The 26,246-nt window shown below is 37.9% G+C and overlaps 1 protein-coding gene across 48 annotated transcripts in view; it reads right to left on the reverse strand.

Moving 5' to 3' along the window:
• Positions 1-26,246, reverse strand: part of EIF4G3 (eukaryotic translation initiation factor 4 gamma 3) — a 354,136-nt gene that overhangs the window by 267,256 nt on the left and 60,634 nt on the right. For 45 of the 48 annotated variants that reach the window (XM_086326700.1, XM_086326656.1, XM_086326966.1 and 42 more), the window contains one exon: positions 1,276-1,351. In XM_086326700.1, coding sequence (XP_086182826.1) covers positions 1,276-1,351 — 76 coding nt within the window. Of the gene's footprint in view, positions 1-1,275; positions 1,352-26,246 lie in introns of those variants that run through there. The other 3 variants (XM_086326822.1, XM_086326853.1, XM_086327041.1) reach the window with 3 other exon arrangements.

Raw genomic sequence — 26,246 nt, forward strand, 5'->3', positions numbered from 1 at the left:
CCACCTTACTGCCTCTTCCTCAACGAAGCATATAATAGCATGTTCATATCTCTAACTTTGGCCACCTGATGTGAAGAACTGACTCACTGGAAAAGACTCTGATGCTGGGAAGGATTGAAGGCAGGAGGAGAAGGGGAAGACACAGGATGAGATGGTTAGACGGCATCACCAACTTGATGGACATGAGTTTGAGCAAGCTCCAGGAGTTGGTGATGGACAGGGAAGCCTGGTGTGCTACATGGGGTTGTAAACAGTAGGACACAACTGAGCGACTGAAGTGAACTGATATCTCTAACTAAGGTTCTTAACCACAGTCTTATGAATGGTCTGACGAACATCCGTAAAGTTCTGAAATTAATTCCAAACATTGGGTATATGCTCTTTTCTTAGGAGAATGCACTGCGACCATTTTCAGATTCTAAAAGTAGTTTATAACCAAACAGGTTAAGAATTATTGCTTTATTGTATCAGTTGGATTACAATTCTTTATTCTCTCACTACATTATGAGTTTCTTTAAAGCACCCTATCCTAGAAATAAATGGTTTGATGAAATAAAACATTAAAAAGATATGTCTGGGAATTCCCTGGCTGTCCAGTGGTTCAGACTCCACATATTCACTGCTGAGGGCTTGGGTTCAATCCCTGGTCAGGAAACTAAAACCCACAAGCAGTGCAGCACAGACAAAAAATAAAAAAACTCCACAATTCTCCCCTAAATTCCCTAGACTTACTGTAAGATTCCTGAAATCCACTTCTAATTTTACTATATTCATTCTCTTTCAAATTTCCAGTCATGTATGAATTTAAATCATTTAACATAAATATTTAAATTCCTTCCCATTAAAACCACTCTTTTCTAAACTTTCTGCATTTTTACATGCAAAGATTGAAAAAAAGTAAGATTAAAAATTTAAAGCAAAAAAGTAAAATTTATTAAAATTGAAAGGAAAATAGTAAAAAAAAAAAAAATTAAAACTCAGTATCTTAGAAGAACCACAATATTTATGGAAGGCAGAAAAGGGAGGAGATCAAACACAGATGCATGAGTCAATCTACCTTAACAGAATGTTTCTTTCAATACCGACTTCTCACAGTAAGATAACAGGGGGAAAGATCTATTCACATCACATTATATACATCTAATTCTATTTGAGATTTTATTGAACGTTTTAGTCAAATGCATATCATGTACCAATCTAACACTGTTTATCAGAGCAAAGGTTCATGTGCAAAGCACACAGCATCTGACAAACAACCCTGAGGTAGGTACTCACCGTGCTGTACACTGCCGAGACAGCAGGAGTAAAGATTCGGTCCTCGAGTGGCTGCTGCACAGGTCCTCTAGGAATTCTAGGAGAGCGAGTTAAGGATCAGAGAACTCAAAAACGAACTGAGCAGTTAGAGCAAATTACGATCATAAAATCCTGTCACCGACCCAAGCTTTGTCATCCAATTAGTGGGGGTATCCACTTACTTACTTCTCCAGAGAAACTGGAAAACAAAGTATTTCAAATTTCCTAATGTGATTAGATCAATCTCTCCAAAAGGGATTCCCATGATAACCATTCCATGGAAACTCAAAACAAATAAAAATCATACAAGCCTCCTAACTTTAGGCCCACGATGAGACTGTACCACCTTTACTTCTTAGAGAAAAAGACTAAGGAAGTATAAGCAGGATATTCAGGAAGATAAGACTAATTCATCAACGTGGAAATTACTGACAAAGACCAAGTCTGTTCCAACTACACAGGAATGGCATATACAACTGTTTCCTTATGTTTCTATTTTAGCTACTACTTTTCCCATCTCTACCCATCAACTCTTCATTTTTTAAAAAAGAGGCTCTCCACCACAATTTAGTTTAAAATATTTCAACATGTTGTCAGGATATTCTTCAAAAGAGTGTCATTTTATTCAGCTTCAAAACCGAAAGATTTAAGTTCTATCTGGTAAGGTGATATTTCACCTCTTTAAGAATGACAACCAAAAGAGTGGCACCAAAAGATTAACAGCAATTATCTCTGGATGACAGGATTACAAAACTGTATTATGTGCCTTTTCTACAATAAAAATAAGTTATTTTTATAATTTAAATGTATTTTAAAAGACTACAAATGTAATAAACTCAAAATGAGACAGTATCCTTTCTTCAACAAATTAATTCTCACATCATGTTCCTTTTTAATTCAGTGAAACAGGAAGACAAAGTGACAGCTGCAAATATAACTGTGTAAGAATGACTACAAGTTGCCAAGGCCTAAAAGAATCATTAGAAATAAAATTCTTTATATCTAAGTTGCAACAGTTTACTGAGGTGAGAGAGGGAAAACCAAACAAAAAACCCCAATGCTTTAGTCATTCAATATTAATAACATTGTTACCAGTTTTTAGATAGTTCTTTAAATTTAGCAACCTCAGACAACAGCTGGATACCATGCCAAGGGCCCTCCCCTACACACAAAGAACTGATTTAAAAGGCTGCACTGAGAAATAACAAAGGTAAACCATTCATAAAGGAACTGCTTCATCCAAAGAAACTATATACATATTTACGATGTAGAAAACATAAGCGTAACAAGTTTCAGAGCATAAGTCCTTACTATTAGCTTGTCAATTCTTTCAGAATGAAGACTATTCCTAGCTGAAATAAAACTTACTTTGAATTATGGTTCTGCATTGTGGTCACATGAATGGTAGAAAACATAAAACCTTTCTTTCTTCTGCAAAGCCAACTACTGTTTTTCAAGCTAGGGCCAACTGCCACCATGCGGGATAAGTCCCAGGTGAGCTATCAGTAGTAGGCCCCAAGGGCTGAACCATCCTTCTCATCTTACAAGGAAAGGTTAAGGCTCAGGATTTCTACTAGTCACTTCATTGGCTAACAATATGACTGTGATTACCAGACTTCTAAAGAGACAATCATATATTTGGTCAACGTTCCAGTAACAAACATTCTTTTCCCTTGGTCACAAAGAGTACTCACTTCATTTATTTCCCTCTGAAAACTACCAACAGAATAAACTTAATATTAAAGTTTACTACCAGTTCCCATCAAGCTCCATATCTCCAGCATAAATCATTGAATGCTTACCTGCCTTTCAGCTCAATATAACAAGCAAACAGCTCCTCACAGTCCTATTTAAATTCTAATTCAAACAACGAGCAGTGTGTAATACGCATGAGCAATGCTCCAGAACACACTGTTTTCATTTTTCAAATCTCGTGGTTGAAATAATAGTACAACCACTTGACATTTCTGTGATTCAAACTGCTACGATTTATATTATGTCATTAGGAAATAAAAGCATAATCATTAGCAAGATTGGACAGCTGATATGCAATAGCTGAATTAATAAGACTTAAGCAGAAATACAAATGCAAAAAAAGTTCTAATTCCCCATTTTCTTTCTAATAAAAAATTAACAAGATCAATTTCAGAAACAAAACTTGAAGCTTAAAGAGCATTAAAACACGATAGAATTTAAACTGATTATTATAGTACTCACTACATAACTCTCCACACTAAATGTCAATAAGGTAGATAAAAAATTCTCAGAGACCAAATTTCATCAGGGAAATCCAAGGATCTATGAGATTACATAATGATCTGAACATTTCCTACTGTACCATGAAGGAAGGAGGGGGAACTATAATTATTTTTAACACAAATGTTTACTAACATTTCAAGAATGATGAACTCCACCAGGATGAGCTTCTAAATCTACGGCAATCATACCTGAAACCGGGTTTGACTCAAAAGTCAGAACCTCCTCAAAAGGCAGATTTTGACAAATCAGAAAACAAGTGGCTGAAACAAGCAGTGAAAGTCAATAGAAATACTCCTGCAGTTTGCTGAAATACGAACAGTCCATTTACAATTCCCAGGTGAATGTTCCTAAACTCTGCCCCACAACACTATAAGAAAAGCTGCTATCCTGATGCGCAGCATAAGCAATATTCTTAAAGTAACAGCCTCAAGTTAACACTGTCTCATTGCAAAAGAAAGCAAGGGTACAAATTCCTTTGCACAAACACTGCTTTAGAGAAGACACAGGCAACTAATTTCAACAGATACAAATAAACGAAAAGATCTTTTCTGCATTCTTATTTAACCTTTAAGGCAAAATAGTTACGTTAGTTGATCTATGCTTTCTTTACTTTCTCATTTCTACCTACTTTTGATAATGAAAAGGATAACTTCTATAACATACAAGAATAAGGGCAAAATTTCTGAACTATACTGTATTTCACAAGATACCACACACGATTTCTCAAAACAAACATTGTTTCAAATACAGATGGCTTTGGAAATTTCCCTTTAATATTAGTTCTGACCCATCAGGTATATGTCTTTCAAAAATTAAAGAAATACAATTTAAACAAACCAGCATATTTTGAAAACAACCCTAACAAAAGAAAACTAAACCTAGCTTTAAAAAGTAAATGCACTAAAGTGAATAAACACAGTCTACATAATTTTTAATTCTAAAAAAAAATCCTGTGTCACTGTTTATGATACAGAAAATGATCCAGATTCGTTCAGAATGTTTTAAAAAATAATTCAAGAATGTACAAAATTCTTTTTGAGTTTTTCAGATCTGTCACATATAGAAACTGATTAACCATCACCTCCTGGGACAACTAGATAGACAAAGGCAAAAAATAAACAAATAAATAACTGGATGCTCACCTCACAACATACACAAAACTTAACTCCAGTGTGGATTAAAAACCTAAATGTAGAACTAGGAAGTATAAACCTTTTAAAGGTAAATAAGGGAATAAATCTACATGACCACATATGTGGCAATGAATTGCATAGGTATGACAGACACCAAAAGAACAGCAACCAAAAAAAAAAGACAAAAAAAAAACAGATAAATTGTACTTCAACAGAAATAAAACTTTCATACTTCAAAAGATACCATCAAGAAAGTGAAATGACAACCCACAGAATCGGAAAAACATTTGCAAGCAAGAATATGTGTGATGAGAGACTTTTATCCAGAAAGTATAAAGAATTCTTACAACTCAACAACTAAAACACAACCCAACTTTTTAAATGGGCAAAAGATCTGAACAGACATTTCTTCAAAGAAAATATACAAATAGCTAAAAACTACATGAACAGATGCTCAGTGTCACCAGGGAAATGCAAATCAAAACCATGATGAAACACCACTTCATACCCACTGGGAAGGCTACAGTGAAAAGTGTGGCCAGTGTGGGCCAGAGTACGCAGAAACCCGAGCCCTTATATACTGCTGGTGATAATAGGAAATAATACAGCCACCGTGAAAAACCACCTGACATTTCCTCAGAAGTGTAAACATTAAGTTGCACTATGACCCACCAACTTCACTCAAGTGAGTAGAATATACACAGTATAGTATGTCCTGGAAAAACTTGTGCATAAATAATTATATACATATATGCAGTATTATTTATAATAGCCAAAGGTGGAAACAAATCAGCTGATGAATAGAGTCTACACAAAATGCAGTATATAGTGGAATTCAATTTAGCAATAAAAAGAAATGGAATACGACTGACTCCTGAACAATGTGAGGGTCACAGACGTCGACCTAGCAGCACAGGCAAGGCCCACTTATAACCTCCCAGCTGGCCCCCACGTCCCCAGGCCCACATTCTCTGATCCAGTCAGCCAAGGACTGGGTAGTAGTCTGCTCTTTATTGGAAAAAGTTCACAAACAACAGACCCAGGGACTTCAAATCCATGTTATTCCAGGGGCAACTGTACTAACTGTACGTGTTACAACACGGATGAACCTTGCAAACAGCTAAGTGAAGGAAGTCAATCACAACATACTACCTCTTATGTAATTTTTATGAAATGTTCAGAATAAGCTATAAAGACAGAAAGACTAGCGATTGCTTGGGACTAGGAGGAATGGAGAGATATGAATTGACATATGAACTGAGGTAGTCAAGAGGTATAAGTTTCTTTCCAAGGTGATTAAATGTTCTAAAATTGACTATGGTAATGGTTGCATGGAGAAGGCAATGGCACCCCACTCCAGTGTTCTTGCCTGGAGAATCCCAGGGACCGGGGAGCCTGGTGGGCTGCCGTCTATGGGGTCGCTAAGAGTCGGACACGACTGAAGTGACTTAGCAGCAGTAGCAACATGCTGGGAAAATCGTCATAAAAGATAAGGGTGAGAGCTGTACTACTACAGACAGTAGGAAAGTAAGAGAAGCAAATTCCAGAATGAAGCCTTCAGCTGACAGCAGTAAAGCATCCTCAGATGATTTCTATTTACCTAAACAGCATCAAAGACAGAGCATCTCAAACCCAAGCATGAAACTATGCCATGCTGCTGCTACTGCTGCCAAGTCACTTCAGTCATGGCCGACTCTGTGCGACCCCAGAGATGGCAGCCCACCAGGCTCCCTCGTCGGTGGGATTCTCCAGGCAAGAACACTGGAGTGGGTAAACTATGCTATAAGAAAAGATAAAAATAGATAAAAATGAATTAGAATTTGACATTCTCAAGTACAGGCACCAAACATGCAAAATATCCCAAAAAGAACACCTTGAATGATCCAAACTGGCAACTACAGAAATCTAAGGCCACAACTTTAGTAATTGTGGTATGGACAAAAGCAAAACAGAAACTGTATTCTCAAACCTAAACAATATGGACATATCTACTCCTACTTTAACTGAGGAATCTATGACAGAATATGATTAAAAAAAAAAAAGATACCAAGGCTGAGTGCTGAAGAATTGATGCTTTTGAACTGTGGTGTTGGAGAATATTCTTGAGAGTCTCTTGGACTGCAAGGAGATCAAACCAGTCCATCCTAAAGGAAATCAGTCCTGAATATTCATTGGAAGGACTGATGCTGAAGCTGAAACTCCAATACTTTGGCCACCTGATGTGAAGAGCTGACTCATTAGAAAAGACCCTGATGCTGGCAAAGATAAGGCAGGGGGAGAAGGGGACGACAGAGGATGAGATGGTTGGATGGCATCACCGACTCAATGGACAAGAGCTTGAGCAAGCTCTGGGAGATGGAGAAAGACAGGGAGGCCTGGCATGCTTCAGTCCATGGGATGGCAAAGAGTTGGACACAACTGAGCGACTGAACAACCAATGTTTTAATACAAATTTTGCTTCAAAGCTGTTTCTATTTTGCCAATAAAAGTGCATTGAAATAAAACTAGCAATTTCAATATTTTTTTCAATTCAGTTTACTGTTAAGCTATTATTAATAATTCAGGTTCAAAATCCCTTATTGTAACTCAGAATTTTTCCATTGTTAGAGAGTCAATGCAGTGGCAAGCTATTCCTTATAGTATATAACATCTTCAGCAAGGTCTTAGGCAGCACTTTTTAATCAAATACATTAATACCTCTACTACAAAATATATGAATATTCAATTTCCTGTTTTTCTATCCAGAGTTTTTGCCAATTTCAGAAAAAAATTAGTTTCCCTAAGCTGTTTTGATTTTAGATTGCAAGCCTATATATCTTCTTTCCCATTGTGTTTTAGATTTAAACATTGATGGAAATCATCATTTTAATATTAACAACCGGAACCATTACATTGCGTTTTTTTAAAAAACAAATACAGAAACGTTAGTCTCCAAGTGCTTAGCCAGAAATAACCTTGTTCTGACTCTGGTTTTCTACCTCAGAACACAACTCACCACATATGACAAATTGATTTCCTGACAGTCACATTTAAATTTACCCAGAAACATACTCTACTTAGGGTTTTTGTTCATTTTTTATATATACAAAAAAAGACCAATACTGCCCCCCAAAAATGGCTGTTAATATTTGGTAATTCTGTTTTTAGTTTTTTGAAGAACCTCCATAAAATCCCATGGACAGAGGAGCCTGGTGGGCTGCAGTCCATGAGGTCGCTAAGAGTCGGACACGACTGAGCGACTTCACTTTCACTTTTCACTTTCATGCATTGGAGAAGGAAATGGCAACCAGCTCCAATGTTCTTGCCTGGAGGATCCCAGGGATGGGGGAGCCTGGTGGGCTGCCATCTATGGGGTCACACAGAGTCGGACACGACTGAAGTGACTTAGCAGCAGCAGCAGCAGACCAACTTACATTCCCACCTGTTGAAAGTGAAAGTCACTCAGTCGTGTCCAACTCTTGGAGACCCCATGGACATCCATGGCATTCTCTAGGCCATGGATAGCAATACTGGAGTGCTAGCCTGGAGTGGATAGCCTTTCCCTTCTCCAGGGGATCTTCTAACCCAGGGATCGAACCCAGGTCTCCCACATTGCCGGCGGATTCTTTACCAGATGAGCCCCAAGAATACTGGAGTGGGTAGCCTATCCCTTCTCCAGCTGATCTTCCCAACCCATGAATCAAACTGGGGTCTCCTGCACTACAAGTGGATTCTTTACCAACTGAGCTCTCAGGGAAGCCCTTCCCACCTGTTGAAGGGTTCCAAAAAGGAAACAATTACTGATGTAACAACAGGAATGAATCTCAAATGCTAATTAAGTGAAAGAAGCTAGACTCAAAATGGCTATGCATCCATTTACAAACACTCTGGCAAAAGCAAATCTATAGGGGCTACTAGGGTCTAGGGAAGAGTTTATCTTAAAAGAGATAACACTATATGATCCAGCAATTGCACGTTTGGGCATGCATTCAGACAAAAAAATATGCAAACCTATGTTCACAGCAGCACTATTTACAATAGCCAAGACACATAAGTAAACTAAATGTCCATTTACGGATGAACTGGATAAACATATGGTATGTGTATACACACACACACACACAACACACAGGAAAACTATTCAGTCATAAAAAAAGAAAAACCAAAATAATGCCACTGCAGCAACATGGATGCAACTAGAGATTATTATATCAAGTGAAGTAAGTCAGAAAGAGAAATACATACATTGTATTACTTTATGTGGAATCCAAAATACTACATAAATGAACTTACCTACAAAACAGAAATAGATTCACAGAGAGAGAGGAGAGACATGGTTGCCAGGGGCAGAGGTAAGGCATGGACTGGGAATCTGAGACTAGCAGATGCAAACTATAATATATAGAATGGACAAAAAGGTCCTACTGCATAGCACAGGGAACCAGAGTCAATATCTACAATAAACGAAAATGGAAAGAATATCTATGACTGAATCACTTTGCTGTATAGCAGAAACTAATACAACACTGTAAATCAACTATTCTTTAACAAAATTAAAAAAAAAAAGAAGGCACTGAAGGAATGTCACTGGGTGATGAATGTTTTCATTTTCAGTATGGCGGGGCTGCAGAACTCTGCATTTGTCAGAATTCATAAAACTATATGAGTTTCTCCAGAGGTTAAGCAATAGAGTCACTAAATGACTCAGCAATTTTGCTCCTAGATATATATGTAAGAGAAATAAAAATGTGTGCACACAAAACTAATACATGAACGTTCCTATCAGCATAGGAACTGATAGGATAGCATAGGAAATCAGCAGTATTTACAACAGCCTATTTACAATTTTCCTATGATAGCATAGGAAAATCAGCAGTATTTACAATAGCCAGAAAGTAGAAACAATGTTTCCATCAATTGATGGATGGACAAAACTGAGGTGTATTCATACAATGAATTTTATTTGGCAATTAAAAGAAAGGAAAATCCTGATATATACTACAACATGGATGAACCCCGAGTGAAAAAAAGTATACAAAACGCTAAGTAGTCAAAAAGTATAAAAGAAAGCGACTAGTGGATGCTTAGGCTGGAGAGGGCTGATGGAATGGGGAAGGAGGGACGCCTGCTGAAGTACCTAAGTTTCTTTTGGAAGTAATCTAAAATTAGGTTATAAGGCCATGGTGATAGTGAAACTAGTCTGTAAATATACCAAAAGTCAAGAAACTGTACATTTTAAATGGGTGAATTTTATTGTACGTGAGTATCTCAATAAAGTTGTTATTTAATTCTTGAACAAGTATTTAAAATATTAAAACTCCATGATGGGGCAAGCACTTTGTTTTGTCTACCATTCTATTCACAGACACTAGAATACTGCAGTAGAGTCATGAACTCAAAATGCTTCATCATCATCATCTAGTCCATTAGACATTTTTTTTTTAACATAGTGATTTATTTATTTATTTTTTTTTTGGCCATGCAACACAGCTTATGGGATCTTAGTTCCAACCAGGGATTGAACTCTGCCCCAGTAGTGAAAACTCCAAGTCCTAACCACTGGACCGCCAGGGAATTCCTTAGTCCACTAGACTTAAAAGAAGTATGGCCCATCCTAAAAATCTACATAGCAAAGAGAAACTTAATGCAACAGTAATAATAATAAACAGACTTCCCTGGTGCTCAGCTGGTCAACAATCCACCTGCAATGCGGGAGACCTGAATTGGGATCCCTGGGTTGGGAAGATCCACTGGAGAAGGGAAAGGCTACCCACTCCAGTATTCTGGCCTGGAGAATTCCATGGACTCTATAGTCCATGGGGTCACAAAGAGTCGGACACAACTGAGCGACTTTCACTTTCACTTTTTGGGCTTCCCTGGTGGCTCAGATGGTTAAGAATCCACCTGCAGTGCGGAAGACCTGGGGGTTCAATCCCTGGGTTGGGAAGATCCCCTGGATAAAAGAACTGGCTACCTACGTGAGTATTCTGGCCTGGAGAATTCCATGGACAGAGGAGCCTGGTAGGCTACAGTCCATGGGGTCGCAAAGAGTCAGACACGACTGAGTGACTTAAAAAAATAAATAAATAAAGCAGGTACCCCCACAGAAAAATGGGTAGCTGATTTTGTGCAATGAACTGAATTTCTTTCAATGGCAGGATCTTATACTATTCTGAACCCTGCCAAATAACCATGCAATATGGAAATCTGCTCAGCCAGCTTCTTGACACAACTCCTGACAAACTTTTCTCTTCAGTAACAGCTGGGAAAGATCCTTCTCTATCCACACTGAACAAACCCAAGCCACAGCACACTTACTTAAACCAGTGGACCAATACTGCTTGTCAATACACCAAAGGGGAGATTAGAGTACCTTGGAATGAGTCAAAGTATGTGTGTACACTAGAAAAACAATAACAAAGAAATCCACATTTAACAGAAGAAATGACTTCACAAAATAAAGAATCATCAACAATGAGAAACACATCAAATTATCCTTGGCAGGTCCTTAGTGCTCTGAGGACCTAACATCAAATGCAGAGATTTAATAACTGAGTACTCTCTACTCCACAGGAAAACTCTGTTAATAGAGCACCGCTGATATTAATAAATCTTTTTGTCTATTCCAGGAAAAACACTCAACTTTTAACCACTTGTGGAGAGGCAGATGTGGTATAATCCTGTCAGAGTAAAGTGGAAAGGCGACAATTTTTTATTACCAATGCAACCATGGCTTGTATAAGCTTTCTTTCTTTACTTCAAAACTAAGCTTATTAATACATTCACCCTGTCTGTAATAAATATTCTCCACCTGTGTTTTCTTTCCATCTGAAATTGTCACAAAGTCATGTCTGATTCATTCTGCACATAACTATAAGTAATCAATCATTTGAATATAAACACAATACATCTGTACCTATTTAATTTCATCATACAGATTCCGATTTAATTTCATTTCGAAATCTAATCTGACACTCAATTTTTTCATCTAAATTCCGTAGTAGTCTTTACAAGGATAAGAATTTCATCTTAATTTAAATCACTGGTGGAAAATTATTAAGCAAGTCAGAATTAAAGGAAGAGCACTATGATACTCCAGAAGCCCCTTCTTGGCCAGAGGCAATGGAGAAAGACCCCTTGTTGGTCAGAGAGTATTAGCGGAATTCCAAAGAAGCAAACTGGAGGGGGAGATCTCTAATTTTCTGTATAAACTTATAGAAGTCCCAGGCTCACCCTCAGAGATGTACATAAATGGAACAGATACAAAGCAGCATTTTAAAAGCTCTGAAAACAAATCAAGATTAAAACCACCCCCCAAAGAGACACAAAACAAACTTGAGCCCTGAGCCTAACCAAGTTAACTGTCTATTAAAAAAAAAAAAACTTTTAATCTCAATTCTCCATGGATTGTAAAGGACCCAGAATCTACAAAACACAAATTTTTAAACATTCAGGATACAATCTGAAATTATTTAAAATATAAATACAGTAAAATATAACCAATTATCAAGAACATGAAATCAAATCTAACAGGGTTGACTGCCTAGAAAAATACTCCACAAATGATTCAGAATTTATACAACTTAACATTTAGTGTCTAGGACACAATCCAAAATTATCTGACATACAAAGAACCAAGCAAATCTAACCAATTCTTAGAAGACAATTAATACACGCCGATCTTGAAAAGACTCCGATGTTACTTGCTAGAATTACCAAGCACAGAACATAAAAGCAATTATTTTAACTATGCTCCAAGAGGTAAAGGTAGACCCATCTGAAGTGAAGGGAGAGACAGAAATCAGCAGCAGGTTGATACAAACTATAAAAAAGAACCAAGTGGAAATTTTGGACCTGAATGATACAATATCTTTTAAAAAAATCATCGGGTGGTATCAGTAACAGAATAGAGACGACAGAAGAGTCAGTTAATCAGAAAATAGATGAACAAAAGAAATAAAGAAGAAAAGTGATTAATAAAAATAACAAGGAGATAAGGAGGCAAAGGTGAAAAACTACATACGGAAGTTTACAATGGGAAATTAGAAGTTGTTAATGTAACCCATGGGCCAGCAAACTTTTTCCTAAGAGCCAAATAGTAAATATTTGTGCATACATGGTATCTGTACGAGCCTGCTCACCTACACTGCTGCAATGCAAAAGCAGCTACAGGTAACACGGAAAATGAATGGCTCTGGTGTGTTCCCATAAAGCTCATTTACAAAAATAGGCAGCTGGGTAGTGGATCATAGGTTGCCTACCCTTAATTTAATCTAATAAAAGAGCTTTCCCCAATACTTTGTACAAGACTACCCATTTAAGATAATAAATGCTCAGTTATCTAATATCTGATAATACACACCTTAATCTTCCAAACATTAATTAAATTCATCCATGATGAAGATGGAAGAAGAGTTATAGCACTATGTTAACAGACTGATGCTAGTGAGATTCTTGAAATTATCATTAGCAAAACAATGGTATTATCTGAAAAACTTAAGAGTGTATATGGTTTAAACTCAGATTGCTGCTAAGTCACTTCAGTTGTGTCCAACTCTGTGCAACCCCATGGACTGCAGCCCACCAGGCTCCTCCATCCATGGGATTTTCCAGGCAAGAGTACTGGAGTGGGCTGCCATTGCCTTCTCCAAAACTCAGATTAGTTTTTAACTAAAACAAATTCTGATATGTCAATAGTCACCTATAATTGCTATTTCTGTAACAATTACAGTGAATCCTTAACTACTTTTATTCCATAATCTCAATTTGTAGTAGCAGTAATAATAATAAAAACAAAAGGGAAGACAAATGAAATGTCAGAAGAAAAAATAATTTTAACATATTCACCCATATTAAAAGAAAAAGGAAGACATACTTCCTTTCGATTCTCTTTCCTATCTAAACCACCTTCAACAGTAACAAAAATTAATATTAAAGTCAACTATCTCATACTGTGCTGTTCATTCTGAACTTACTGTTCTAAAGAAAAAATATTTGCATGTATTTCTTAAAAATCTGTATTTATAAAAATACACTCCCTATAGTACACTACCTCACTAATGCTCTTTTCAACGCTACTTTTTTTTTTTTCCTGTTTTAAGAGGGCTGTAGAAAATTATAAAGAATTCTCAAGGATACAGTGAAGGTCACTCACTTCACCTGGAGCAGGAGGAGTGAACAGTGACTGTAAGGACTAGCTAATAGTAGTGAAAAGGTGAAAGAGAAGAGGAAAGAAGAATGAACAAGTAAGATCCATTTCCCATTTTTTCAGTGACCAAAATCCTACTTTCCTGCCTAAGAGCAAACTCACCACAGAATTTCCTAATGCGCTGTGCTTTAGAGACCCTGCAGTCAGACAACCTTGGGTCCCATTCCTAGCTTCAGCCCTTAGTACACTGTGTAGTCATAGTTAATATCTGAACAGCAGCACCCTCAATTATAAAATGTAACAGTAAAACATTCATAAATTGCTCTGAGGATTAACTGAATCAGTACAGGATACACTCCCTGCACAATGCCTGCCTGGCATTTTACATTCAATCCCTGTTAATTCCCTATTCTAGCTCCCAAATCATAAGCAATATGATACAAATGGTCTGAAAAGTGGCATTAGAAGGACAAATGCAAGAAGCTAGTTTTTAAGCAGCTAGTCACCGCAATCATTCGTTTTCAACAAGTATTTTCTGAGTAGCTACAAAGTAGTAAATAAAATAGGTACTGGGGGTAAATAGACAGAAAGTCAGTGAACAAACCAGATAATTTAAATGGTGAAACTGGTACAACAATAAAAAGAATATGACAAGTGAGTAACAGTATTCTGGATAAGTTAGAAGAGATAACATCTAAATTGGGATCTGAAAGATCCAAATTATACATTCTACAAAAAGCAAGGGAAAGAGCATTGCAGGAAGAGGGCATCATATGCAAAGGCCAGCAGAGGAAAAGGGCTGTGCTCCAAGATCATGAAACTAGATGGAGCTGGGGAAGAGACTAAAAGTTTGGGATTAGCAAATGCAAACTATCACAGACTCAGAATGGATAAACAACAAGATCCTACTACACAGCACAGGATATACTCAACATCCTGCACTAAACCATAATGGAAAAGAGTGAAAAAGAGCACACAAACACATGTATAACTGAATCCCCGATGTACAACAGAAATTAACACTACACTGTCAATCAACTATACTTCAATAAATTTTTTCAAAAATGATATTGAGACTAGAGTGAAGGGAGTGTGCAGGGAACGGTAATCACAGTTGGGAAACTCAAGCAGGAGCTACATCATTTCAACTTGAGTAGGGCCTATTAAGGGCTTCCCTGGTGTTTCTGCTGATAAAGAACCTGCCTGCCAATGCAGGAGACGCAAGAGAGGTAGGTTTGATCCCTGGGTCAGGAAGATGCCCTGGAGGAAGAAATGGCAACCCGCTCCCGTATTCTTGCCTTAAAAGTCCCCTGGACAAAGGAGCCTGGCAGGCTGCAGTCCATGGGGTTGCAGAGAGTCAGACATAACTGAGGGACCGTATGCACGCACACGCACACGGCTTGTTAAACAATATGAACTCTAAGATCAACAGGCGACACTGGCAGAGCTTAAACAGAGGAAGGGCAAACCTGAACAGTATTTTTTGAAGACCATTCTACTGATGAAAAAATGAAATAAGAAGACAGTTAGGAGACTGTAGCAGTTGTCTAGGTAAGAGATGACTGTGGCCTAGAAGAGAGTAGGATAGTAGACATAAATGGAGAGAAGGCCAAGTTTAAATAGTAAAAGCAACAGGGTTTGCTACTGCGTAAGAGTGGAGAGACAAAGGAAAATAATAATCCAAGAACGGTTTACAGATGTTCTACCTTGAGCAGTTAGGAAGAGAGCAGTACTATTTAGCAAGGAGAGAAGGATCCTTCTCAAGCAACCTGAGAAGGATCAGGTTGAAGTGGAGGTGAAAAGGAAATCAAGAGGTCTGAAATGCCAATTGAAAATCCAAGAGATGTAAATATACCAATCGAACACATGCATTCTTAAGTCAGGCTAAAAATCTGATCCAAAGATACAGAAATTTAAAAGTCATCAACATGAAAATAGTAGTTAGACCCGAGAGAAAGACACAAAGGACCACAGCCATGAGGGTGAGACAATGGAAGAATCAACAAAGGACCCTGCCAAGGTAGGAGGAAAGCCACCAGATTCAGTGCCCCAGGAGTACCCCAGGACCACCTCATTATTCATGGAAGTGCAATGAACACTGCATCCATAACACTCTTAACTGTTGACACGCCAGGACCAACTTGCCAGCCCTCCAGGAAGTCTTGAGAATCAAGTTTTAGACCACATGGGATGCTCGCTCTAGCCAACACACTGCTCAAGTCGCCTCAGCATTCAAAAAATAAAGTATGAATAAATGGAAACTATCTCCCCTAGAACTTAAATAAAACATTTAAGGCATTTAATGGTATCTGGCCAACAATGAACCTCAACAAACATCAGCTATCATGGCAGGTATTTTAAAAACTCTCTTATTTTGAAAATGTCTTAGTGTTTGCAGTCACAAGTCTCATTGACTAATGGGGGAAATTAATACGCTTTTTACTAGCAAAACTTGTATCTAAAGTCTACCATCCACTTGAAATTTTTTGAGTAAATCCTATTTTCCCCTAAAAAAAAAGATTTGATAAACAATGGCAATATAAAATACCAACCACCACCACTTAGAAAATAAATAATTCTCCTTTCCCTGTAGTCATCATTCTTAATAATATCAGTATACTGGAAACATCTGTAATCAATTCACCGACTTGCAAATACACAGCCAACAAGAACTGCAAAGCATTCTGCAACTCTGTCACCTGACTCAGAGTCACCCAGGAGGGCCGGTCCCCAGGTGATACATAATGAACAAATAAAAACTACACACCAACTTTCAATCTCAAAGCCCCAAAATGGATTATCTTTAGATTTTGGCTAAAATAATACCAACAAGAAGAATACAAACTTTAACATCATTATAATTTACTTTCCATACTCAACAAAAATGTCCTAACAAAGGAACTTCTCTGGCCATCCAGTGGTTAAAACACCCATCGCTTCCACTGTAGGGGACACAGGCTCCATTCTGACTGGGGAACTGAGATCCCAGCAGGCCCTGCAGTGTTGGGGGGCAGCGGGGAATGTCTTGGCAGACAAAAAAATACTACAAACTTTCACAACTCTAAACATAATTTCTTAGGATATTAGACCCATAAGAAGTCACCATTATTTTATTTGGTGATTCTAAGGTATGGCGTTAACTAGAGGTAATATTTTTCCTGTCTCATGCTGCTGCTGCTGCTAAGTCGCTTCTGCTGTGTCCGACTCTGTGCGACCCCATAAACGGCAGCCCACCAGGCTCCCCCGTTCCTGGGATTCTCCAGGCAAGAACACTGGAGTGGGTTGCCATTTCCTTCTCCAATGCATGAAAGTGAAAAGTGAAACGGAAGTCATTCAGTCATGTCCGACTCTCAGCGACCCCATGGACTGCAGCCTACCAGGCTCCTCCGTCCATGGGATTTGCCAGGCAAGAGTACTGGAGTGGGGTACTCATGCTAGACCCATCCAATTCCCAGAAAGTTTCCTTTCTTTCTTAAAACAGTCAGGGGCATTTCAACATAAAATTCTTGAAAGATTTTATGTTATATAGAATGCACATAGCCAAGATGACTGCCTTTCATAAATTCCAGGCCTAAGTAATTACTATACATTCAGTATCACATGTTTAAATTTACTAGTCTTTAAAAAAATTTTTCTTTAAACCAATCATGTTCTTCAAAGATGACCTATTTTTCAAAAGTGATTTTGAGTATGTAGCCACCACCACCCCTCCACCACCAGTATACTACTGTATACAAACATCCCAATTCTCTCTCCTGTTACTCCATTTCCAATGGTTACAGCCCCACACCAATTCTATTCCTATGAGTAACATCTGCAAAGATGCATATAATTATTCTATCAAAAGTCAATATGTTACATATTAATAAATTCTACTGTATTAAACATTTTTTTAATTCAAGAAAAAAAATTACACTGGTTAAAATGGGTCAGGGAATTCTCTGGTGGTACAGTGGTCAGGACTTGACACTTTCACTGCCTTGGCCTTGGGGTTCAATTCTCAGTTGGGGAACTAAGATCCTGCTAACCGTGCAGCACAACCAAAAAAATAAATACATAAAACAGTAAAATGGGAAGATCTATTCTGCCTCTACTGTGACGCAGCAGCAGTCTAATTATTAACTAATGTGCAGTCTGATTGCTGCCGCTCAGTTTCAGCCTATACATACTTCAATTTCCTCTACACGGCCCCAGTAATTTTCCTAGAAGCCATCCGTAGTCTCCCCTTCCCACAAGCCATGGCCACCACTTCAGTTCAGATCTTCACTTCCTAGCTGCAGGAGCTGCCTAGGCTTCCTGAGGAGAGGCCTCCTCTTCAGTTTATACAGAATGGTATCAGATCAACGATCGTGGACCATACTGTGGTTCATCAATGGACAGTCAAGGGCTCCCCAATTGTTTTTTTTTTTTTAAACTCCAAATCCTGTAATTTGATTACCACCACAATTTGGGTGCTGTCCTATATAATTTTTATTTCCCATGCCCTAAAATAAAACCTCTCCTAAGGAACAAATGCTAGGCTCTTTCCTGTTTGATCCTGCAACTGCCAAAACCTGGAATGTCTTCCCTTCTTTCCTCCACTAATCTAAATCCATTCAACTCCAAACTATCATCCATTCAACTCCAAACTATTACCTGGATTAAATTCCATGCTTCCTGGCTTTGTATAGTAAGAGATCCTACATTGCTTCCTTTCACTTAGCTTCAGTTATCCTTATTATAGTAGGTATTTCATAAATGGTACCTTCTGTGAGAGACTACTTTTCTTTCTTATTATATCTTATGCTAACATCCTTTCTCCACCTAGACAAAAGACTTTATAAGACTTCCTCATTGAATAATTCACACAAGCAAATTAGTCCCAAAGCTAATTAGAATCCAACGCTGTTTGCGTCTCTTTTTCTCTTGATAAAGGCTTTTAGGGTAGGGATTACCCTGCCAAAATACGTCTCGGTCCAAATAACCGAAACGATCACTTTCTCATATGAAGACTGGATAAAAGGATATGGCACTTAAGTCAGTCCAAGCAGATCCCAAAAGAACACAGTATTACTTCAATCATCAAACCAATGTATCTAAATATTAATACTAAATCAAAGCACCTAAATCCTAAATACCTTGCCTCTCTTCCAGCCAGCCCAGACGCAGGCACCACAGATCACACTCAGGAGAGGCACCAACAATGCAGAGGATCCAAGTTAAAGAAAGATTCTAAGTATGCAGAGAGAAGGAAATAGGAGAAGGAAGGAAGAAAACAAACGAAAGAACTGGACAAAGAAATAAGTGCAGATTCCCCCACTTTTCCTTACCCACTCACGTTCCCTGGGAGGAAGCACATTAAGAATGGAAACTGAACCACTTTTAGGAAAACTAATATCTGACTGTGAATCTTGATTTCAATACCTCTCAACTCAGCAAAGTCACTTCACCTCTTCAAACCTCACTTTCCTCATAAATGGTAACAGCTGTCACACAGAACCATTATGAAGATGAAGTAGGATGACCCTAAAATATGGCAGACGCTCAACTGTTTCTGAACCCTATGTCTTTGATTTTCACACTATACTTTAAAAAGAAAAAGTAAATAAGGAAAAAAGTCTTCCTAAAAGAGGAAAGAAATGAAAGAGTATTTACGAGGCTATGCTACAAGTAAATATCATCTATGATACAACGGTCAGAAGTATTAATACACATTAAATCTAGCAGAAAAGCAGACCATTCTGACAAACATTCTATGTCATAAGAACGAACTCTGAGGACTTTGTTGGTGGTCCAGTGGTTAAGAGTACAAGCTTCCAATGCAGGGCGTATAGGTTCCTGGTTGGGGAATTAAGATCCCACATTCCCCAAGGCACAGACAAAGAGAAAAACAATGTGTGCTCTGATGTCAAGATGTTAAATTCAAATCCTGGCTACACTACTTGTGAAACTTAAATAACGCACAGGTGATTGATATAACTGCTAACAAAGTAATTATAGAAACTAAATAATTAATGTTGTTGCTCAGTCGCGTCTGACTCCTTGCGACCCCATAGACTGCAGCATGCCAGGCTTCCCTGTCCTTCACCATCTCCCAGAGCTTACTCAAACTCATCTCCATTAAGTTAAAGATGCCATCCAACCACCTCATCCTCTGTCGCCTCCTTCTCCACCTGCCTTCAATCTTTCCCAGCATCAGGGTCTTTTCCAATGAGTCAGCTCTTCATATCAGGTGGCCAAAGTATTGCAGTTTCAGCTTCAGCATCTGTCCTTCCAATGAATATTCAGGGTTGATTACCTTTAGGATTGACTGATTTGATGTCACTGCAGTCTAAGGGGGTCTCTCAAGAGTCTTCTCCAACACCACAGTTCGAAAGCCAATTCTTTAGCTCTCAGAGTTCTTTATGGTCCAACTCTCACATCCATATATGACTACTGGAAAAAACATAGCTTTGACTAGACAGACTTTTGTTGGCATAGTAATGTCTCTGCTTTTTGATATGCTGTCTAGGTTGATCATAGCTTTCCTTCCAAGGAGCAAGTGGCTGCAGTCACCATCTGCAGTGAGTTTGGAGCCCAAGAAAATAAAATCAGTCCCTGTTTCCATTGTTTCCCCATCTATTTGCCATGAAGTGATGGGACCAGATGCCATGATCTTCGCTTTTTGAATGTTGAATTTTAAGCCAGCTTTTTCACTCTCCTCTTACACCTTCATCAAGAGGCTCTCTATTCTTCTACGATTTCTGCCATAAGGGTGGTGTCATCTGCATATCCGAGGTTATTGATATTTCTCCCGGCAATCTTGATTCCAGCTTGTGTTTCATCCAGTCCAGTATTTCGCATGATGTACTCTGCACATAAGTTAAATAAGCAGGGTGACACCACGCAGCCTTGACATACTCCTTTCTGGATCTGAAACCAGTTCGTTGTTCCATGTCCAGTTCTAACTGCTGCTTCTTGACCTGCATACAAGTTTCACAGGAGGCAAGTAAGGTGGTCTGATATTCCCATGTCTTTAAGAATTTCCCACAGGTTGCTGTGATTCACACAAAGGCTTTAGTGTAGTCAATGAAGCAGAAATAGAAATTATTAATAAGCTCTAACAAAAAGTTTATTTCCCCTTTAAAACAATTATCTCATTAAAATAACAAGAGCAAAGAAATGACAGCTTTAGTTGCTGATATGGTACAATTTGTGTTTCTAAACTTCATGACCTCAGAATTCTTTTACATTTAAAAGTTAGTGAGGAATCTTAAGAGCTTTTGCTTAAACGGATTATATAAGTACATTTATCATATCAGAAAATAAAACTGAGAAAATTTTGAATATCTACTATTTTAAGGTAATAAACTAACTGTATGTAAACACAATCAAAAATTTTCACTTTAAAATAGCCATATAATTTTTTCTTGGAGAAGAGTGACACTGTTTCCCGTTTTTGGAAATCACTTTAATGTCTAGTTTAACAGAAGATCAGCTAATATTTTAATATGTGATTCTGCATCAGTCTGTTGCAACATGTTATTTTGAAGTCTGTGAAGAAAAGATGGTCTCACATACACAGCAGATGTATGGCTGGAAAAGGGAAGGAGTATGTTAATAGTCTTTCTTGATAATTGTGCTTTTTCTTTTTTATTATTATACCAAAACTTGATTAGTGGTAGTTTTTACAGGTTATATGCAATTTGAAATCTAAAAACCATACTTTTCATACACAAATGCAGTAAAATTAATTCAGATTACTTTTCAAGATTTTTTAAAATATTTATTTATTTGGTGGGCTTAGTTGCCCCCCGGCATTGTGAGATCTTAGTCCCCCAACCAGAAATCGAATCTGCATGCCCTGCACTGCAAGGCAGATTTTTAACCACTGAACCAGCAAGGCAAGTCCCCCTTGCTTTTTAAGTGGATCTTTCACCTATCAGGCATTTGTAACATCATGCATCGATCATCTGGAAATACTGGCATGTTAAGTTGTGCAGATTTTCCAGATACTGACACATTTCGTTGTACAACATTAAAAGTCCAATCTGTTCAAAAAATAAATAAAAATCAAATCTGTTAATATCATCATTGATCTCATCAGAAAAGTCTATTAAACACTGGGAAGCTGTCAAAACTCATGGTGACAGCTATAAGTCCAATATTTTTTCACCAAAAACCTCTAATTTTATCACTGGTAACAGTTTTCCTCAAAGAGGAAGGCACAATGGTTTATTTTTGAAACTATATCTCCTAAATATCCAAATTTGAATAACCAGAGTTTATCATTCTTTCAAGTAGAAATGGTTACAAGAAAAAAAGTGGTTAGCTTTGCCTGCAACTCACTCACTTAAGTGGTTTTCACTAGAACCATTACTGAACAACTATGCAACAAAAACTACCAGACAACTGCACTCATTTCATAGGCTAGCAAAGCAATGCTCAAAACTCTCCAAGCCAGGCTTCAACAGTACATGAACCAAGAGCTTCCAGATGTTCAAGCTGGGATTTAGAAAAGGCAGAGGAACCAGAGATCAAATTGCCAACATTTGTTGGATCACAGAGAAAGTAAGGGAATTCCAAGAAAACTACTTCTGCTTCATTGACTACACTAAAGCCTTTGACTGTGGATAACAAAAAACTGTGGAAAATTCTTAAAGAGATGGGAATACCAGACCACCTGACCTGCCTTCTGCGAAACCTCTATGTAGGTCAAGAAGTAACAGTTAGAACCAAACATGGAACAATGGACTGGTTCCAAATTGGGAAAGGAGAACATCAAGGCTGTGTATTGTCACCCTGCTTATTTAACTTATACGTAGAGTACATCATTCAAAATGCTGGGCTTAGATGAACCACAAGCTGGAATCAAGAGAAATATCAATAACCTTAGATATGCAGGTGGCACCAAGAGCCTCTTGTTGAAAGTGAAGAGGAGAGTGAAAAGGCTGACTTAAAACTCAACATTCAAAAAACGAAGGTCATGGCATCTGGTCCCATTACTTCATGGCAAATAGATGGGGAAACGATGGAAAACAATGACAGACTTTATTTTTGGGGGCTCCAAAATCAGTGCAGATGGTGACTGCAGCCATGAAATTAAAAGACACTTGCTCCTTGGAAGGAAATCTATGACAAACCTAGACAGCATATTAGAAAGCAGAGACGTTATTTTGATATTAGAAAGCAGAGACATTATTTTGCCAACAAAGGTCCATCTAGTCAAAGCTATGTTTTTTCCAGTCATCATGTATAGATGTGAGAGCCGAACCATAAAGAAGTCTGAGTACCAAAGAATTCATGCTTTTGAACTGTGGTGTTGGAGAAGACTCTTGAGAGTCCCTTAGACTGCAAGGAGATCAAACCAGTCCATCCTAAAGGAACTCAATCCTGAATATTCATTGGAAAGACTGATGCTGAAGCTCCAATACCTTGGCCACCTGATGCAAAGAGCTGACTCACTGGAAAAGACCATGATGCTGGGAAAGATTGAAGGCAGGAGGAGAAGGGGATGACAGAGGACGAGATGGTTGGATGGCATCACTGACTCAACAGACATGAGTTTGAGCAAGCTTTGGGAGATGGTAAAGGACAGGGAACCCTGGTGTGCGACAGTCCATGGGTTCGCAAAGAGTTGGACGTGACTCAGCTAGTGAACAGCAAATACAACAAAAGTATTCTACGCACACCTGCATTCTATTGCACAGAGTATTTAAAAATGTACACGATAGTAAAGATCTAATTAATCATTTTTTAAATTTTTTTTACTGCTTCATCAAAGATATTAAATGAAAATCAAAGTTTTGTTTTTGTTTTCTGAGCATCTGTGTTGGTGGAAAAACAACAATCATCACTAGTTAATTTGGTACCACCATGTTGATTCATGCTAAAGCACGAGCAGTTTGACATACACCACTGATTTGGCACCACCAGTGAATATGTCAATAAAACTAAAGTAAAAAAATACCTTAGAACAATTATTAAAAGAGGTCTGACTTCTGCCTCTAAATAGTACTGCCTCTAAATCATACTCTCTCACAGTGCCTGCTGAAGGCAAGAACAGAATTTCAACACTGCTGACATCCAGAATATTTCCTAGAGCAGAGTAAATCTAGGTAAGCAAGCCAGAAGCACAGAGATCCAAGTATATAAGGACACCCAACATATGTAGTTATGCTAAATTAATGCAACAATGGTCATCAAAAGACGTCAAGAAAAAACTCCAAAGGGCTTTTCACTCACAATGACAGAGAACTCATTGACATTCTTTTGGAAAAAGAACAAACTGATATGTATGCTGGAGTATATACCCTGTTAGCCCATATTCAGCAAAATCCTAAAGTAAATGTAGCAGTGGCAGCTTTGTCTACCACGTCCCCACTGCCTCAACCCGCTGTCAAGTCGTTCTCCTTCTCAACCTCATCCTTAGCATCTTACACTCTAGGCTCTTCCAGAACAACCTTCTCTCATCAGTGTTGTTCAACCACTAGGAAAGCAAAGACTCTGTGTTCCTCCTTTCTCCCAATCCTCTTTTCCTTTTCTCTAGTTTCAGGTTTAGGTAGCAAAGCATCCAGCTTATGAGATATCTAACTGAAATGGATACAGCAACAAAGTCACTGGCAATAAGTCAGTCCAGGAGCTCTGGACTGAATAAAATGCATTGCACATAAGCCCTTTAAAAGATAAACTAGAACCAGTAATTCCAGCCAACACCTAGGTTTTGAAGAACATGAACATACCTCGACCCAAAGCTCAGAATTTTAACCAACAGACCAAATTCAGATTGTCAAAGAGGTTTAGTACACAACTCTAGAAACACTGATCTCAGGAGGCAATTTATTCACACCAGTGATCTCAAATATAAATCTGATTTTAGTATTCCAGTTCTTCCACTTACTACCTGTATGATTTCTGGGGGGGTTACATTTAATATCTCTAAGCACAGGATTTCCATCTGGAAAATGAGGGCAATAATAGCACTTACTTCACAGAGCTGATACACAGTTTGTTTAGGGTATTTAACCCAGTGCTTAATATACAGTAGGCACACACTAAATCACTGCTAACATCAAGACCTCTAAGAGCAATTATTCTTTCTAGTGTGAAGATCAAAATAAAATATACCAATATAGCAGCTGAACCAATGACAAACTAGCAGAAATTTTCCTAAGATTTCAAGCACATATTTATATACCAGTTTGTATATCATAATTATGACTATATTTTCACCATGTTTACTATAATATCCCCTTCTTGGAATGCGACAATCTAGCTCTGGCATCTAAAAATTTAGTGTATCTACTTGTTTAATACTGAGCTTATTACACAGAATTTAAATTGGTCACAAACACTTTCCAGCAGTTACTGCGTTGTGTCAAGGCTAACACGTTAACAAACAACCTACCTAGGGGAGAAAGTTGTGACATAAGGAAATGAAAAACTATAAACTTTCATAAGGCACAGATTAAGACTTCTAGGGTTCAAGAAAATCCTCTAAAATCTCTCAAGAATAGAAATACAACAAAGCTATTGTGTTCTACTGTATGTTATTCTCTATAATTTTCTATATGCATAAAATATTTCATTAAAAGATGAATCATGTGTAGAAAGAGAACAGTCTTCAGTAAATTAAAAATAAAACAGAATTAAAAATAAAACTGCAAAATACAGTCCAGGTCTATCTGACAAAGTTTACACATCCAAATGTGACACATTTTAAAAAATAACTTTTGCTTTTCATTTCGACAGTTTACTTGCATTTAAGCAAAATGTAGGACAAAAGCAACACTATTAACTTTTGCCTATTGACTGAGGCAAAAGGCATTCTTTAAATAATCCACATAACTGTCCAAATTCTCCACTTCGTATCATCCAATAAACCACAAAAACACTGAATAATTTAAAAACCATCTGACTCAGGAGAAAAAGATTCTTATCTGTATTTCATGAATGAATATTAAGCACCAACAGTAAGTTAGATGGAATAAAACCATACAAAAAGGAAATAAAGTCCATTTTTACTTCACTTTTTAAATGACAGAGAATAATTTCAATGAGATCAAGTCTCACACTACAGCACGTAAGCTATTACAGGGCACTCTATCAAAAACTACAAGCGGAAATTAAGCTCTGCTTTTCTTTGCATTTTTCATTAAAAGAAATTGGACTTTTCTCTTGCAACTATTTATTTGTAAGTAAGGAGGTAAAATTCTAAAAATGACACAGTTGCTGCTGCAAAGTATGAACAATGAGACTGGGGGTGGTGACAGAGAAAGGGCTACTGCAAGTCCTAACAAAGGCCCGGCACACCGGCCACGGCTAAACCCGGAGTATGAAAGCACTCTTTGTCCTTCCGGTCAATGCAAGGCCATTGAATGGCCCAGTATATAGTAAAGGGGAAAAAAAAAGGCAGGAGAAGAGGGAGGATGGGGAGTTCTGCCACTTCAGGGGATATCTCCTCAGCTGCCTGGCTG

The sequence above is a fragment of the Bos grunniens genome, chromosome 2, assembly GCF_055505025.1.
Source record: "Bos grunniens cultivar Pamir isolate PY7600 chromosome 2, Bosgru_T2T1.0, whole genome shotgun sequence".
NCBI classification, from domain to species: Eukaryota; Metazoa; Chordata; class Mammalia; order Artiodactyla; family Bovidae; genus Bos; species Bos grunniens.